The sequence below is a fragment of the Schistocerca americana genome, chromosome X (assembly GCF_021461395.2).
Source record: "Schistocerca americana isolate TAMUIC-IGC-003095 chromosome X, iqSchAmer2.1, whole genome shotgun sequence".
NCBI lineage: Eukaryota > Metazoa > Arthropoda > Insecta > Orthoptera > Acrididae > Schistocerca > Schistocerca americana.
The window spans coordinates 793,904,126-793,923,806 of record NC_060130.1 but is presented as its reverse complement, the minus strand read 5'-3'; the positions used below and the strand labels follow the sequence as shown (position 1 = coordinate 793,923,806).

At 38.3% G+C, this 19,681-nt stretch overlaps 1 protein-coding gene across 1 annotated transcript in view; it reads left to right on the top strand.

The window, feature by feature from the left end:
- LOC124555310 (GDP-fucose transporter 1) overlaps positions 1-11,407 on the top strand; it is a 49,330-nt gene extending 37,923 nt beyond the window's left edge. The window contains exon 6 of the mRNA XM_047129185.1: positions 10,892-11,407. Coding sequence (XP_046985141.1) covers positions 10,892-11,098 — 207 coding nt within the window. The 3' untranslated portion in view covers positions 11,099-11,407. The remainder of the gene's footprint in view (positions 1-10,891) is intronic.
- The last annotated feature ends 8,274 nt before the right edge of the window (positions 11,408-19,681 follow it).

Here is a 19,681-nt window from a genome sequence, read left to right as displayed (position 1 = left end):
ATCTGTAACTTTTCCTTTAGGAGTGGTCAGTTTCCTGACCGATTAAAGTACTCTGTAGTGAAGCCACTTTATAAAAAGGGAGACAGGGATAATATTGACAACTTTAGACCTATTTCCATGCCATCGGTGTTCGCTAAAGTTATCAAGAAGGTTGTATATACAAGGTTACTGGAGCATTTAAAGTCACATAATTTGCTGTCAAATGTACAGTTTGGTTTTAGAAATGGATTAACAACTGAAAATGCTATATTCTCTTTTCTCTGTGAGGTTTTGGATGGATTAAATAAATGGTTGCGAACGCTAGGTGTTTTCTTTGATTTAACGAAGGCTTTTGACTGTGTTGACCACAAAATATTACTGCAGAAGTTGGACCATTATGGAGTAAGGGGAGTAGCTTACAATTGGTTCGCCTCTGACTTTAAGAACAGAAAGCAGAAGGTAATTCTCCGCAATATTGAGAGTGGTAGTGATGTTCAGTCGCAATGGGGCACTGTTAAGTGGGGCGTTCCCCAAGGGTCGGTGCTGGGGCCACTGCTGTTTCTTATTTATATAAATGATATGCCTTCTAGTATTACAGGTGATTCAAAAATATTTCTGTTTGCTGATGACACCAGCTTGGTAGTGAAGGATCTTGTGTGTAATATTGAAACAGTATCAAATGATGTAGTTCATGAAATAAGTTCGTGGCTTGTGGAAAACAATTTGATGCTAAATCACAGTAAGACTCAGTTTTTACAGTTTCTAACTCACAATTCAACAAGAACTGATATTTTGATCAGACAGAATGGGCATATTATAAGCGAGACGGAACAGTTCAAGTTCCCAGGCGTTCGGATAGATAGTAAGCTGTTGTGGAAAGCCCATGTCCAGGATCTTGTTCAGAAACTAAGTGCTGCTTTATTTACCATTAGAACAGTATCTGAAATAAGTGACAGTTCAACACAAAAAGTAGTCTACTTCGCATATTTTCATACGCTTATGTCTATGGTATTATTTTTTGGGGTAATTCTTCTGATTCAAAAAGGGTATTTTTGGCTCAAAAACGGGCTGTTCGAGCTATATGTGGTGTAAGATCGAGAACCTCTTGTCGACCCCTATTCAATAGTCTCGGAATTCTGACATTGCCCTCACAGTATAAATTTTCTTTAATGTCGTTTGGTGTTAGCAATATTAGCTTATTAGCTTTCACTCAGTTAATACTAGGCAGAAATCAAATCTGTATGTGGAATGCACTTCCTTGACTCTTGTGCAGCAAGGAGTGCAGTATTCTGCTGCATCCATTTTCAGTAAGCTACCACAAGAACTAAAAAATCTTAGCAGTAGCCCAAAGTCTTTTAAGTCTAAACTGAAGAGTTTCCTCATGACTCACTCCTTCTATTCTGTCGAGTAACTCCTGGAAGAGCTAAAAAATTAAGCAAATTCTAGTGTTACATTGTTGATTTTCTTTATTTAAACTTACGACTTGTCGCCTGCATATGTTTTTTTATATTTCATTTTCTCTGTTTCTACTATCGTGTTATAATTTCATGTATTGACTCGTTCCATGACCATGGAGATTTCTCCTTAATTTGGTCCCACGGAACATTAAATAAATAAATAAATAGGGAATTACTAACTTCAATGGGCATTCTTACAGCCTAATGTATAGGCAGTGTGTAAGAGGTGGTGTCGTACAGTGCCCAGGTGGTTAGAACATCTTTGTGGGTCAGTGTAGTCTAGACTGAATGCAGGGAGCAGGCAAGGTAGATAGTACTGATTATCAGTTGGGAAAAACAGTTACTGTTTGAAACAGAAATGACTGTTAGATAGAACTAGCATGTATCACTAGGCTTGATTGAAGGATAGTAAGAAACTGTAGGTGAAAGGAGTCTTGAAAGAAAAACATTTTCCCATATTTCTTGAGAGGTTGTTGTAAATACTGAGATAGAAAGTGATTTAAAAGACTCAGAAAGAAATTAATTTTATTTTTATGTCAGTTTGATATAGTTCCTTCATATGGAAGACGTATTATAGGAGAGTGTGCACTTCCTTTCCATTTACTGCTACCACACTTTGTACTTTATCCCATTTACAAAGACAATTGTCTTCCCACTTTCAACCAGTATTTTCACTAAGTAGTTCTGAATAAATCAATCTGGCAAAATATAAACCCATCAAGAAAGAGACTCTCATTGACCTTTGAGGTAAATTTTCTGCATGTGCATTTGTACTTTGAGCCACAACACCTCATGAATTCCTTTGCAGTTATCTGAATTTCTCTAATTTTATTGTTGTTGTAATACCTGTGATACACATATTCTCGTTAAAAAAATACTTCACAAATTGTGTGATCTATTTCACCTGTAAATCCTACATGTTAAAAACTCCACACACTTTTTCATTCCATCTTAAGTTATTGTTTAAATTGCAATTAACAATTAAATGTTTATTACTGACCATTGACTTGTTATAAGTGGTGTAGGAAAGTTATACTGAAACTTTTCACCCAGTTATGAACACTTAATATACTTGCTTCTATTGAGGGTTAGGTTGCAACATTGGCACTCAGAACTAATCATCTGCAAGTCCTGTTAATACCATATCTGTATTAAAGAGCCATTCCCCAACAATCTCAGGAAGCCACCAATGTTATCTAATAAGTTATATGTTGAATAGTGACAGTCTTCTTACACAGTATTGTGTGCACCAATATGTTTACATTGATGACCAGTCAACAAATTGTGATTTTTGGATATAGGTCCATGGATCAAGTAGGTGAGAGCATTGTGCACCTAGAACAGTTAGGTTATTGAATACTGGATCTCACACCCCAGCTTCCTCTCTGCTTACTTCCCCTTATCTTCTTTTACAAATGACTCTCTGAAAGGTAGAGTCAGATTTTGTTAGAAATATTCACTATCGGACAGTAGCCCTAGAAAGGAGACTGCCAAAACTAGTTCACCAGATTAGTGTACACACACATCTCACTCCTTGAACATTGAGCATCAGTGATTGAATCTCACTGTTATGGTAGTTCACAAAGACACTGTTACATCCATTCCATTCTTCGAGATTGTTTAAGATGCAGCTTGGACCAATGTGAAATTAGAAATGTGTCATACCTGTAAACAAATGTATCATGATATGGTAATTGAAGTGCCAATTAAATGTAGATGAGCCTGTGGTCCTTTCATCATTGAGCCCAAAACCATTATTAACAATTTTAGAGAGGAAGTGAGAAGTAGTGAATGCTTCTGGACTAAATCAGTTGTTTTCACTACGAATTGTGGTAAAGTGTGTTTGAGACTTCACCTTCAACTATACTGAAACATGACACCTAAATCAGTTGTTCTGGTAAGAAACATGGCAAAGGGTGTTTGTATTTCACTTCCAACTACAATAAAAGACACAACACTCTGTCTTCATCCCAAAACTGAATCTGACATTGAACCTCTTTCACCCATCTTGTCTGTATGGATGTATTGGATTCTGGAAAACACTGTATTTTATCCTATTATTATAATGCAACAGTTGGACGCTTTAGGCCATATTGTAAACTGCAGGCACACAGTTGTTCTAGAATCCCAGAATTATTATTATTATTATTATTATTATTATTATTTGTGTCGACATGGGAGAGGGCATTCCATTTTCACTTATCCAGTCAGGTGAAGGTGAATGTACAACTGCAATTCTGTGCAGCAAACACCTTTTTAATTCAATGTTTCACATTTCTTGCTACACAGATGATAAATGCTGACATAATTAAAACCATCACAACTGCTACTAAAATTATATTTTTTATTTTCATAGCTAACTGCGATCTTGGATCATTACCATCATTTCTGGCCTCCAGTAGGTCTGTGATACTTGATTGAAAAATTAGTTTCTGACAGTTATGGAAAACATCTTTCCATCTGTATAAGGTCATTCTTTCACCCAAAAGCGTTACGAATAATGTGTCAGTGGCATTCTGGTGGAAAATTTGATCAACAGTATTGCCATCTGTTGTTTGTGTTTAAAATGTAACACTGTTGATGTCATTAAAAGTATAGTATAGTGAGTGAGAAGTCTGGAGTCTCTGCTTCTTGTTTGTGGGCTTTTTTCCCCTATTTTCTGCTCTCCTCAGTCCTTAAAATAGGTTACTATTCACACTGTTTTCAGTTATTTTGTTGTGACTTGAATCAACTCAGATTCCTGAGCAGAGATCCTGTTCATATCTTCTTTGAGCCTGAGGGAATGAAAAGTTTGCTTGTTTATTGCTTCTGAGCACCATATAAACTACATTTCTCAAGACATTAAATGTCTCTGCATTAATCAGGTGACACAGTGCCATACAGTTTTCTGCTCCATTTTGGGAAGATTGTATTGTGCTGGTAACTTCCGTCTCCACTTGGTTACACAAACGGTATTTTCTTCAGACGGGTACATTAGAGCATCATACCGTAACTTAATATAGTGTATTAAAAATCCATGATTTCATCTGAGCTCCTTAAAAAAATGTTAATACAGCAAGAAAGGAGGCCATAGGATAACTTGGGTAGTACAAACAGTGACGGTAATCTTTCTTACGGATTGTCAGTGGTTGACTGAAACATACAGAAAATTGTGGGAAACCTACCTTAATGTCTTCAAGTTGTAATGGCATCAGTCATCTCAGAGTAGTACATGGAAAAGGTTTTAGTAAATGAATGAGGCAAGTAATTGTCTATTTGTTTTCGCTGTCATCATAAAAGGCCTGCTCTTTATCTTTCTAAGAGGCCACTGAAGTTGACACCTTGAGTTTACCACTCTACTTTGTTATTAGATTTCTATGCATACTTCGTGATTAAATTTGCTTGCACACTTTTGTAGCCTGTTTATACAAAAGAAGAAGAAGAAGAAACGTTTATCCAAGTAGCATGTAATACCTTTTCTGTAGTGGAGAATTAACATACAGGAATATAAACTTTCATTCAACGTATGCAAAATATTTTCTCACAAAAATCAGAAAAAATATTTACTGTAAAATATTTTTCACATATTATTAATGATTAATGAAAACCAACTCAGTTGTTTTATTACACATTTATTGTTTTATGACTGGTTATGTTCATTGGACATCGTCAGGTTGCAACCTGAAGATCTTCAATGTGTGAAACTGGTTGTAACACAATAAATGTGTAATATTACAGCTGAGGTGGTTTTCATCAATCATTAACATTGTCAGCTGTGGTGCTGAACATGATCAAGATTAGTTTTTAATGTAGTTGTCATATTTTTCTTGTGAACAACACTCATGGTATTTTCAAATTTATTAGAAGAAAAGTATCTCGGGGGAAATGTGTGTGTAAATTTACAGTTACTTCATTACAAAATATAGCAGTTTGTTAAGTGTGCACTCTTTGGTAATTCAGAATTGTGGAGTGAAAATATTCAAATTGGTAACTTGGAATAAAATGCTAATATATCAACATGCATAAAAGCTGCATTAAAGAAGATCTACCAGTGCTCTTCAAAGTGAATTTTCAGCTAGCGTCTCATTTAATCTATACTGCCTGACAAAAAAGTGAAGCACCCAGAGGACATGGTGGGATGAAAATGTATATTCATACACATACGCCTCATGACTGGATATGTGCTGTAATTCTCTCTGACAGATAGGACATTTACCAGAGTGAAATAGTGTTGTTTGTGTTTAGTGTTGTTACCGGGACTGATAGGATATACAGGGGACAGGCAAAATAAACTTGAACACCTGTACTTACTTGGGAATAGTTTATTAATAGGGGTTGGACCCACATTTGGCCATAATGCAGCTGTGATTCTTCTTGTAATATTGGCATATAATGATTGTATTGTCTCCAGTGGAATGTTATGCCACTCTTCGATCAGAACCTTTTCTAACTCCAGTAGTGACGAGGAAGGCGGAAATCTGCTCTGGAGTCTGCGCTCCAATACCACCCACAAGGGTTTGACAGTGTTAAAGTCCAGGGACTGTGCTGGCCAGCAAAGACACATGCTCCTCATACCATGATTGTACTGTCCTGGCTGTGTATGGGCGCCTTATTGTCCTGAAATATGGCATCATTGTTGGGGAACAACATTCGAATCATGGGGTGCACCTGATCACCCAAAATGTTCACTTAATTGTTGGCTGTAACACAGCCTTTGAGAGTAATGATGGGACCAGCAGAATACCATGATATGGCTGCCCACACCATCATACTTCCACCCCCATGCTTAACCGTTGGAATTAAGCAATCAGGATTGTGGGCTTCTTTTGGCATTCTCCAGACATAAACATGACCTGATGTTGGAAACAAGGAAAATGTTGACTCATCAGACCATGTGATGTGTTTCCACTGATTACCATCTAGTATTTCTGCTCCCGACATCATGTTTTATGCATCTTTGTGGTGGTTGTTGTCACTAATGGTATAGCAGCTCGTCCATGAGTATTTGCTTTATGGAGTTTTCGGCAGACGGTGTCAATAGGTACGGGGTCTCAAAGATGGATATTGAGCTCTGCAGTCACTTTAGCTGCCATAGTCTTGTGGTGTTTTGACACAATTTGTGTTAGCATGCGACGATCTCTGTCATTTAGTTTTGATTTGCACCCACTTTTACGTTTACACGATGATGTCTTTCCATGCTTTGTGTAAGCTGTCATGACTGTTGAAACAGTTGCTCTTGAAACATTCAATAAGTGGGCTGTCTTCGTTACTGATGCTCCAGCTAATCAGGCCCCCACAATCCGCCCTCTTAGGAAGTCTGTTAGGTCTTTCATTGCATGTCGGTGTCAGCCTCTGAATGCAGATATGAAGTGTGCACTACTCGTAAACAACCTGTACTGATGCCTACTGAACACACACAGTCCAGCGTGACACGTGCCTTACCTGCATTGTTGACCATCAAACACAACCATCCCATTACTACCGCTGTTCACATTATTATACCTATCCTCTGTATAAGAGGGCATGGACAGCATGAGATGGTGAATAATCACTGTGGGTGACATGGTGGTGCCATGTACTCATGTGTTACAGCATAATCAGAACCTGACAGAGTTTGTAAGGGGGTTTCATTGTGGGTCTCCATTTGGCCAGCTGGCCAAATTGTGTAATATCCACCTTTGTGGGGCATTTGGTTGTACCAGTGGCCCAATGTTTGACTGCTTGGGAACATGAAGGCAGGCATACTAATTGTCCAGGTTCCAGTCAACTATGTAAGGATGATTGCTGCATTGTGCACAAGCTCATAACAACCCATTCATATCTGCCCCTGCCATATGAGAACAGATAATGACTTCCTGAAACATTCTTTATCATCTTGCACCATTGGTCAGAGATCAGTTGCAGCTGGACTGGGAAATTACTGTTCCATGTACAGGCTGCTGTTAACACCACAACACAAACGGCTGTGGTTGAAGGGGTACCATGACTGGGAAGTGCGGACTGCTGATGATGGGTGTCGCTTTGTGTTCAGCAACAAACTGTAGTTTCACATTACCCCAGATAACCATCATTGGCACGGATTGTGGTGACCTGGGGATATGTCCCATTTTTCAAGTGTTTTGGTGAGGCACAGTGGTATTACTCATGATGTCATGGTGTGGGTAGCCATTGGCTATGACTTCAGCTCATGACTGGATGACTGGTAATGATTGAGGGGACTCGCAAGGCACAACGGTATGTCACGGACATCCTGTGTCCTCATGTGTTATGTCTCATGCTACAATATCCTGGTACCACTTTTCAGTAAGACAGTGCTTGCCCATACATGGCATGTGTGTCTGTTAATAGTCCAAATTATATTGAGAAGCTCCCATGGCCAGCAAAACCCCAGATCTGCCCCCGATAGAACATGTCTGGGTCCAGCTTGGATGTCAACTCTGTCCCAGTATCCATAATATCAAGGACCAGTTATAACAGTTGTGGGTAATCACTGAAATAAGATCACATACCCTCTCAACTTGTGAAGTTTCATTTCCTCTTCTCCTTCTGGGTGCATTACTTCTTTTTGAGCAGTGCTCGTACCTACTGAGTTGTCTAGTCATGACTTTTGACCTGCCCCCACAGGGCACACTCCACTGCAGAGTGAACGATTCATTCTGGTTATATGTATTGTAAGAGAAGTTGTGGATAAAATGCAAACTGAGAAAATGTTTTACCTTCATGTTAGTTAGGTTCGTAATTGTCACTATGTTCTGAAAGTTTTCCTTGAATCACTTAATATGTCTGATGAACTTTGAAGACTAACATTTAGATAAGTTATATCTAAGTTGGTGTAACATCTGCAGGACTGATTTTTGTTAAAAGAAATAATAATAATAATGCACTTATTGATTGAGGGTTACTGTTAAAAGAAGTCTTTGTTCCTTTATTGACTGTACTAATTAGGCTTTTGTCTGCACGTAATCATTTGAAAATGGCCATTGTCGCTGAAATCAGCTGGTAATGTATGATGTGTAGATGTGTGTCTAATTAATACAGCCAATAAAAGAACAAAGGTTTAACTTAATAACATTTTAAAGACTATGGACTCTGGTTTGAATAAAATATTGAGTGTTACTAGTTAGGAGATCATAAATAAGTATGATAGGAATCTTGACTGAACGCATACCGTTATCAGTGAATATATACATAAGAAAGGGATATACCTATTTGGCGCCTCAGGTACTCTCAGTACATCTGTCATTAATTCAAACGGATGACTTTGTATAGGATTTGGCACATTTAATATGTAATCAAAAGAAATTTTAGTTCCTTTTTGTAACCATTACATCCTGAAATGGAAGAATGGTTAAAATAGTTGACAAACAATTTATTACTCACTTTGAATAAATAAAAATTAACAAAATCTGTACAAGATTGTACAATAGAAACAAAGTTTTGAAATTTACATTGTTTGAGAAAATTGTGTCCATTTGAAAATAAGTAAGTGCTGTGGATATTTTGTCATAAGAAGCTTTCTTTGAACATAATGGTCCCTCTGCTTGCAGGATATTTGACAAGATCTGTGGAAGTTTCTGGAACTTTTCATTTTTTAGTATACGCACCAGATTTGTCCTACACGTAATTTCAATTTGCACTCAGATATCAGAAAACAACTCAGAAAATAGGAGAGTTTTGAAGCTTTGCTGATGATGTTGATTGCATTTCATGAAGTTATTGCCTTTTATGTATAAAAATGTGCAGTTAGTTTCTTCCATCTGAACCTGTGTAACAATGTTATAAACTATCAATAATCAAGGGCATAGTTTTCCAAATAACACGTTTCACTCACTTGCCTCTATTTTTCCTTAATGCATGTGCACTAGTTTCTATATTATGAATGAAAGCGCACACGACACTAGTGTAATGTTCTACAATATTTATTACTTATTTCACCTACTGGTTTTCAGTTACTAAGCCATCATCAGGTACACAGATAATATATGTGGTGCATTGAAATTTCTGTTGGATCAAAGATTTTAAACTAATGCCTCTGCAAAGTATCTCCCTTTCCAAAGATGAAAATTGTTAATTTTAGATTTAGGAATAAAATGGGAGGAGTTATTTCAGTAAAATTGCGAAAGCTTATGAAAAAAATTACTTCATATAATGAAAGCTGCTTCACTTGCCTGCTTAATCTCTCCAGTATATCCTATCTGTTTGTAATTTAAGACCTGTTAAAGACAAGATTATTTTGTTCAGCCTCTCCTTTGGAACAAGTTTGTTCAATTTATTTTCATCTAAGAATAGTTGTTGTAATTTGTTATATAGTTCATTAGCTAATGTGTAACACATTTTATCTTAGTTAGATAATCGTACATTACTTTTTCACTGAAATAATTTCTCTCATTTTATCCTAAATCTAGCAGTAACAGTTTTCGTCTGTGGGAATGGAGATACTCAGAGATGCATTAGTTTAAAATCTTTGACCATACAGTAATATTTTTGTACCTGATGATAGCGTAACAGCTGAAAACCAGATTGTGAGATAAATAATAAATATCGCAGAATACTCCACCAGTGATGTCTGTGCTTTCATTCATGCTTTATAAAATATTCTACCAAGAACTGACAGAACAGTCAATCAGTGCAACTAGCTTCCATCTTTACCATGATTTTACCATGATAGAACTCCTACATTCTGAAACTGTTAATATCTCAGAATTTACAAATATATTTCTTAATACAGAACTACTAACAAAAGCTCCAGAAACGAATTACTGCCATCCACAGATAATCAAGTAACAGTGGCAGAAAACAACAGAGGTGATGAGCAACTGATCAAAATATTTGCAGGAATGTCTCGTATGTGCTGCATTCATGCCAGTACTGTTTGCAAACATATAGCAGTTTGTCTGTGATGATGCCTGCCTGTGATGAAGAGTATCTTGCAGATATTGTAGAGCAGTCTCATTATCTCTGGCACTTGCTAGGTCAGCACTATGCAGGTCACTGGTAAGCACACTAGTAGTTCATCATCATTTTTACATGCTTCCATTATCAAAGCAGAACAACAGATCACCCAACTGTGTAATAATGTAAGGCCTACTGGTGTAATTATTGTGTTTTTGCGTGTATCATCTGGAGATTGTATGTATTCAATTTCCAGTCATCTATGCCACCTCAATATAACTAACAAAACAGATTTATGATGAAGAATTTCTCTTCTCTTTGGTTCTCTTGGGATTCCACTCCCCTTTCACTTTACTAGCTCTCATTTGTTATGTTAGATAAAGAAATTCATAGTAACAGCTACACTGATTTCAGATTACACACATGTGTGTACACCTCCTTTAGCTGCATATGTCAATATATGTAGTAATCAGCAGTTTCACCAGATTTTTTGTCTGTAGTTCTGTGTGTGTTAACCTGGTTACATGTTATCAAAATATATCATGTTTAGGTGTGGAATGTAAATCCTATGTGATTTTCTGCAGGTGACATCTCCACTAACACACAACATTTCAGGGACTGCAAAAGCTTGTGCACAAACAGTAATTGCATCATACTGGTATGATGAAAATAGACCATTTTTGTGGTGGATATCTAACTGGATAGTGCTCGTGGCTAGTGCAAGCTATGCGCGAATTAAGCAACATGAAATGGAGCAAGAGCATAAGGCTCAGAAAACTGAACGTCTTTAAGACTTTATTATTTAATTTAATTTTTACTGACTAGCACACTTAAAAAGTTATTGTGTTTAAACTGTTTTGTTGAACACACAACTGATACTTAAAGAGAAAATGTGTGTTAGTTTACCTTTATCAGTATTTTATGACTTCTTGTATCAAAAGAAGTAAAATGTATGTACTGTACTGAGTTGTTGAAACTGAGATAAATGTGTTAATCTTTAATTTTTATTTCTGAGTGGTAAGAGTTCCTTATGTGAAAAATATGTACAGTAATGTAGCTTTCATACCAAATAAATTAGCCTTTTTCTTTGTAAAAGGAAATCTGCAATTTAGTCATTTTGTCTTTGTTTATGTGTGAGCTACTACTTTTTTCTATTTTATTGCAAAAAAAGATAGAAAGGAGGCCAACTTTTCACATGTCATAAGAAATGTTAATATTTTCAGGGAAAATTGGTGTGTTTCACCCTTTATTCTCAACATTTACCTTGATGACTGACAGCCATTTGCCATATGTAATGGGTCGGGTCAAACATGGTTATGTTTTACTGCATAAATATGATATAAGTAACACTGTGTTTTTTTCTGAACCAGAATAGTTATTTATGTCATCTGTAGATCTTTCTTATGACCAAAGGGCAGTAGAAAGAGATCTGAAGAGTGACATGTAAGTAGATTAATATAGTGAATGAGAAAGGAGTTTTTACTGCTGGTCACAGTCTGTGTACCCAGTTATAGACATTGTAGTATAGCGTAGGAACACTTTGTGATAACTGCATATTTCATTCAGTATAGCAATATGTATGTCTGGTATCCAGCAGCATCACCAGGTAGCACATCATCACATTGTTTAACAGTGCTTGTTCACATAGTCATGCATTACTATTGTTTTTTAAAAAGAATGTGAAATGTGAATGAATGAGATGGCATAATAGTAAAATATCCAACCTGAACAGGCGCCATAAAAGGAAACATGCCATCTTTAAACATTTGATTCTACATTGTTGGTATTAATATAAAATTTTAGGTACTGCATGAGCAGAATCTTGTCTCCTCACATAATCTTCACATTCTAGCATTACAATGGACAAATACCACAGCCAACAGGTTGAAAATAATGTGTAATACATTGACCTAGGTTTTGACCCCTGTAAGCATGTCTTCATCAGAATGAAATTTTAACAACCCTAACAATTTTCTTTTTATGTCTTTATATTTTGATATAGCCTTAGATACCTGGAGGGCCAACAGCTTAGCTGCAGTGGTAACACTGGTTCCCGTCAGTTCAGTGAAGTTAAGCACTGTTGGGATTGGCTAGCACTTGGATGGGTGACCACTCGGTGTGCTAAGTGCTGTTGGCAAGCGGGGTGCACTCAACTCAACCCTTGTGAGGCAAATTGAGGAGCTACTTGATTGAGAAGTAGTGGCTCAGGTCACGAAAACTGACAACGGCCGGGTGAGCGGTGTGCTGACCTCACGCCCCTCTAGATCAGCATCCATTGACACCTGTAGGCTGAGGGTGACACGGCAGTCAGCCGTTAAGATCTTCAGAGACCTGTTTGGACGGAGTTTAATTTTTTAGTTTTAGATACCTGGACCAGTAGAAATCTTGCAGTTTTGAACAGGGTTGTCTGTTAGCAACTGTACGTATGTTTCAGTGGAGAAATACCACAGCCAATTGGTTGCAAATAATTTTTAATACTGTTGTGTACATAGTTCCGTGTAGTCAGAACGTACACATCTTTCTCACTAGAGCACGCCCCGCTAAGCACAACAGCGCAGGCCCAGCGCTCGTCTGTCTCCGCACTACGAGATGGCACTGCCATACAGATGGACCAAATTCTGCTTCTGCCGATCCGCGTATTAATATGTAACGCAGCCAATGAGATTGCTGCTAACGTAGAACTTTATCTCCTCGCGGATCACACTCGCGCAGTGATATATGAATGCGCGAGGTATTATAACGAGTGTACAGACCTCCGATTAGTCAGTCTGCATTTGTCTGCACCAGTCTGTACCAGTCTACATATGCCCATACCAGTCTATAGTCAAGTTTCAGTCTGCGCCTAATAAGATTACCATATTCCTGTACATAGCCATGAAGATAAATGTATAGACACTTTTGTCAAGTATCAAAGATATATGTGAGGGTAAGATTAACGTACCAATACCAAAGGAACTTCAGATTGTCAATTGTAAATAACATCCAGAACCAAGTTAAGTAATTTTTTATGCTTATTATTTTAATAAATGTGTGTGAAAATTAATCAAGTTCTGTTTAAAGTTGGTCGCTGTCAATCTGCTACTTTAAGCGTGCAAGTGGCATTTCTATCGTCTGACCTAACGGCAGAAGATAAACACGCCACGATAAGACCACGAGACATATTGCTGACACTCGCCTACTTCGTTAGAGTGATAAGTCAAATAATCTGATGGTGTGTGTACTGGAGGTCTTACAGTACGCACACCACAAATACAGGGTTATTACAAATGATTGAAGCGATTTCATAAATTCACTGTAGCTCCATTCATTGACATATGGTCACGACACACTACAGATACGTAGAAAAACTCATAAAGTTTCGTTCGGCTGAAGCCGCACTTCAGGTTTCTGCCGCCAGAGCGCTCGAGAGCGCGGTGAGACATAATGGCGACAGGAGCCGAGGAAGCGTATGTCGTGCTTGAAATGCATTCACATCAGTCAGTCATAACAGTGCAACGACACTTCAGGATGAAGTTCAACAAAGATCCACCAACTGCTAACTCCATTCGGTGATGGTATGCGCAGTTAAAAGCTTCTGGATGCCTCTGTAAGGGGAAATCAACGGGTCGGCCTGCAGTGAGTGAAGAAACGGTTGAACGCGTGCGGGCAAGTTTCACGCATAGCCCGCGGAAGTCGGCGAATAAAGCAAGCAGGGAGCTAAACGTACCACAGCCGACGGTTTGGAAAATCTTACGGAAAAGGCTAAAGCAGAAGCATTTCTTAAACAGGAGATTGGAAAACCAATGGGTCGGTCGTGGTGGAGATCATGATCAACAATTCATGTTATGGCCTCCACGCTCTCCCGACTTAACCCCATGCGATTTCTTTCTGTGGGGTTATGTGAAAGATTCAGTGTTTAAACCTCCTCCTACCAAGAAACGTGCCAGAACTGCGAGCTCGCATCAACGTTGCTTTCGAACTCATTGATGGGGACATGCTGCGCCGAGTGTGGGAGGAACTTGATTATCGGCTTGATGTCTGCCGAATCACTAAAGGGGCACATATCGAACATTTGTGAATGCCTAAAAAAACTTTTTGAGTTTTTGTATGTGTGTGCAAAGCATTGTGAAAATATCTCAAATAATAAAGTTATTGTAGAGCTGTGAAATCGCTTCAATCATTTGTAATAACCCTGTACATTGACCGAGTTTATCTTCTATCAAATTGTAACTATGGTCTATAACCCAGTACATTACAAAATGTGTGCTACTGCATACTAGCCACAGGTTAGCAACTGTTTGAAGGCAATCATCATCTTAAAATGTTGTTCTGTGAAATAATTCATTAGGTTTACCTAAGAGCTGTAATGCCCAAGGATTTCTGCTGTCTTCCATATTTTATCTCTCAAAGTTACCCATTAATCTTAAGTTGTATTGCTTTCAATTTACTGTGCAAAATTGCCTAATGCTCTCTCTGAAACTCTCAACAACCTCTGACTCTTTCAGTCTATCAAGGCCCCATCTCCTTAATTTCTACATTTTTGCAATTTCTTCATTTTTAATCTGGAGTTCATTACCTATAAATTATGGTGGGAGTCCCCCTCTAAACCTGGAAGTGTCTTATAGTTTGAAATCTGGTTTTGAAATCTCTGTCTTACCATTATATAATAAATTTTAAACCTTCCAGTGTCTCTTCCATGTATACAACCTTCTTTCATTTTTCTTCAACCAAGTGTTGATTCTACTTGGCAGCTTCCTCTTTCATTCCTTTCACCCAGTCCATGTTCTCCTACTGCTTTTCATTCTCTTCCTTTCTCTACTATAAAATCGAGTCCGCCATCAGAATTAAATTTCAGTCCCCCATAACAATTTAAATAATTTACTTTATGTTCTCATACATTCTCTCAATCTCATCATCATCTGTGGAGATAGTTGGCGTAGAAATGTGTACTAGTGTGATGTGTGTTGGCTTCATGTCTGTCTTGGTTGTGATAGCATGATCACTGTGTTGTTCATAGTAGCTTACCCATTTTCCTATTTTCTTATTCATTTTTAGGCCTCCTCCTGCACTGATTTTGTGTTGATATTCCTTGACCTGACTATAAGTTCTGTTCTTCCTGCCACCACACTTTACTGACTACTCTTCAGGAACCATGGTTTAATCTAGCCTCTCCACAAATATCCCTCCATTGTGGTTGCACTTATGGTACGGCTGTGTGTATCATTGAAGAACACAAATCACCCAATCTCAACAAGATCCATGGGTCTTGGGGAGAAGCTGGGGGAGAAGGAACAGGCACTGACTGCCACTTAAGAATTTATTTTCTCAGTCAGTTGTTTGATAGTGAAGTATCTTTCAGTTGTTAGGGCTTGATGCCAGAACTACATACTAGTGACCCGTGGTATCATCACTGGACATGATGCTGTTTAATGTGCAAGTAAGAAAACTTACATGCATCCTCCACCCCCACTCCCTTCCCTGACCACCACCAGTGTGAGCTCCACCAATAGTTGCCTTTGGTGTGTAACGAACCCTTGAGCCATTCAGGGGGACCAGCAGCTTTCATCATTACGGCATAATTCTGTTTAGTCACAATTTAGGTTTTCACAGACTCATCAAATGGCAGGAATTTTATTTGGCTCAAAACCAGGGATTGATGGTCACTTCTGGGAGCAACGTTTGCAGGCTTTAAGGTTCTTCATAATACCACAAAAAATTCATTAGATTTCAATCTTCACTGTGAGTCGTCAAGAGGATACAAGTGTTAACTCAGAATTCAGATGACATAAATCTTAGCTACAGTGTGCACGACAATTGTCAGTTGTTTGCATCTTGTGACCTTCATTCCTAGTTGGATGATATTGCATTTTGAATGACCCTCTAGCATATATACTGAGTGTCCATGGTTTCCCAATTCATCAGTTGCTCATATTTGTCTATTACTACTGTTATTCGCTGTATCAGTAGAACTTGTGTTCCTCTACATTTACTTTAACTTGGCATGGAGTGTTGGAGACTTTCTAACTGGAAAAGTGTACCTGCCAGCTCTGGTCCGCTGTCAATTTCTGACAACACCTTTTAGTTTTAGGTAAGGTTGGTGAGTATAGTACAATGGTATCTCCTGTGATACATCTTCCTGTTTACAGACCATTTAGTGTTGCTAGTGACACAAAAGTCATAGTCAAGTGGATATACAGTTTGCAAGATACACTTTTCTGAAGAAGAAGCCATATCTATGAAAGTGGACAGTACTTAAGGTAGTTTTGGTATCAAAGGTATGTTCTTTTGGATATCCTACTGACACATCTATTTGCAGCAGCTTCCATTTGTTCAACAGCAGTCAAGGCAACTGTGCACAATACTCAGCCAAATCATTTCTCATATGGAAATGGAATTTTATTCCAGTGAACTAAATGAATGATCTTATAACCATAAGTTATACTTAATAAATAAATAAATTTGTGTGGAGATACAAGCCAATGAAATCAAAAGTCTACAACAGTGAATAAACCAAAAATTTATGATGGCACATGTGGTAATATTTGGTAGATAAAATAAGAAATTTTAGTGAAACAAGCAATGTTCACTACGTGAACTTCTGTCATATGTAATATATGGATTAAGAAAACATAAACTTTACATTCATGACTGAATACAAGATGAAAATAAATTACTGAAGTGCTCTGAAATAGTATGCTTGGGAATGGAGTAGAATTGTAGAAGTCGTCCCTTTGTAAGACAGGAGGCGAGCAAATTGGGTCAATATGCAACCACCAGGCAGAATTCAAGCAAGGAAGGACTGCTGATGTTGCATGTAGCGCAGCCACAAAACAGGAGTTATTGCTACATACCATCAGAACTGAGTGTCCTAAGTGCCAGCACAGCAGAATGACATCATACAGACAGGAGTGTGCAGTCTGTCATTGTGTTGACCACACAGAGTGAAGTAACAAGCCATAAGTGGACATAAGAATGATTATTCAGAGTACTGATGCTGCAGAGTAGTCCACCACAGCATCTGAAAAGTGAAGTTTAGACACCTTTCAGCTATATCTGAAGCATCAAGAAAGCTGACCAGCCGAGAAAAGCAGAAAACTTAAGTAGTTGTAGCCTCGCAATAGCAATACACACGAGACAGTTTTATGTATATATATAAAAATCCAGTAGCTTGAATTACTTGTACACATTTCACAGTTGACAATCATTGAAGAAGGACCAGTGTCTGTCTATCCTCTGTTAGTGGAGACCGTCTTCAAACTCTGATGGAACAAGGAGTCCTGCCAGGTGGACTTTGCCACTGCAAGCTGTAGTGCTCCAATTTGAGTCAAGACTGATGGGAAGCTGCGGGTGACATTAGCCATTGGGCCTTGTGGAGGCCTGACGGATGGGGCCAGGGAGCAGTCCACAATCATCATTGCAGAGGAACGTGCTGCAGCTGCCACGCCTTCCATTCTCGTAGATGTACTGTGACGCTGTTTGCGTTACTCCTGTTAAAGGACCCAGTGGGACCCAGTCTAATGCCGCGCACTGTGCAGGGCTAGTGGGTGCTTACCAGAGTGCAGTCTGTGATGTCAATGAGAGCTCTCTGGTAACCCAATGCTCCGCACAGAGTCAGCGCCAACAATACCAACTGAACTGTGGCCGTTGTGCCGTGACATTTCAGGGTGCTGTGTACGTGCCTCCACAACTGCAATGGCCGATATAACACGGCACGTGCATGTGTTAGCACATTCCAGGGTGGCTTGTGCCCTGCTGCCGGCCACCACTGGTGGCAGCCATGAATGAAAACACATTGTATTTTGGAACAGTAAATGCTTGTTTGTTAATGATGTTGTATTACTGCCTTCAGGCACAGAGCAGTCCATCTCCCACCAAGCCATGGCTCACCCAAGCCCGAGGTGTGATGGTCTGGCCTTATTCTGACATTGACAACCTAACATCACCACCTAATGTACTGTCTGGTCTTCGGGCGGTTACAGCAGTAATCGCACACAAATATACAGACTGCCCTAAATCAGTTAATTTTTGTGAACTCCGTTCTTTATACTAACTTCTGTTGCTGAACTTCAAAAATGATACATTCTGTGTGAGCTGCAAGGAATTGTTTCTTCTCTGCGTGAAAAATACTTTTATCAGACAACTTATTTAATATTCTCTACAGCAAACGTGTAAAATAGAGGGTTATGCTTAGGAATCAGATTCCTCATAAGAAGAAAACCTTTTAAGATACACAGTAATAAATTTTTTTGCTGAAGGTTATTTTAGTATTATTATTCAAATTTCTTGGTTTATTTTGGTTTTGGACGATTTAACTATCTTCACACACATTTACCACTGTGATTCACAGCAATGGTTGGGTGTGGGTAAGAAAGTTTATGATCATATTTGTGATTTGTAAATTAGATAATTATGAGGATATATTGAAAAATATTTCAGTGAAGTTATTTAGAAACATTGTCTTCTAGTAATAGAGTCTCATAAAGTTTGTCATGGTTGACACAAAGAAAAACTTTACATTTTGTTCCTGAGAAACATAATTCATTTTCTTTCAAATTATGTGCCTTCCTCTTGTGACATGCCATAGAAATTGAATATTGGGACAAGACTATGGTATTTTGTAAATTCCTATCTCATCTTGTGGTCAGGCCTTTCCACTCTGCTCCTGTCAGAGAAGATGAAATAGTGGGAGATGTGAGATAATGTCATTTCAGAATAATATACGTGTAGTACCATATCCTTCTGCTTTAATTTACATCTCATCAGAAACTGTGCTCTGGAATAAAGCCACTGTCCATTTATTGCAAATCTATATCGTCCTCAAGATATACTGGAGCAAAAACTCATGCTCTCATTGCACTTCAGAAGAGGTGGTGGTTTATTGACTGTTTCAAATGTTTGTAACAATTCTGTTTGTAATCTTATTAACCATATCACACCGCCCATTAAGCATAGACCTTATTGCAGTGGGGTAGCTTCCATGCCTCAAAGATACAGACTGCTGTAATGTAAGGATACCTCTTGAGAGCCAAAGTTAACATGTAGTTCTGGAAGAGGAGCAGCAGCCTTGACAGAAGTTTCAGAGGGAAGTTTGGATAATCAACTAATCTGGCATTTTAGCATTATGAAGGCATCATCGTGGGTAAAATATTCCAGAATGAAAATAATCCCCCAGTCAAATCTCTGTGTGGGGAATACTTGGGAGGATTTTGTTAACAGAAGAAAAACAGATTTTTTATATTACAGGTTGGAGTATGGAATGTTAGATCCTTTAATCAAGTACATAGATGAGAGAACTTGAAAAGAGAAACAGATAGGCTGAAGCCAGGTATTGTGGCAATGAGTGATGTGTGGTGGCAGGAAAACATGATTTCTTGTCAGATGAGTATATGGTTATC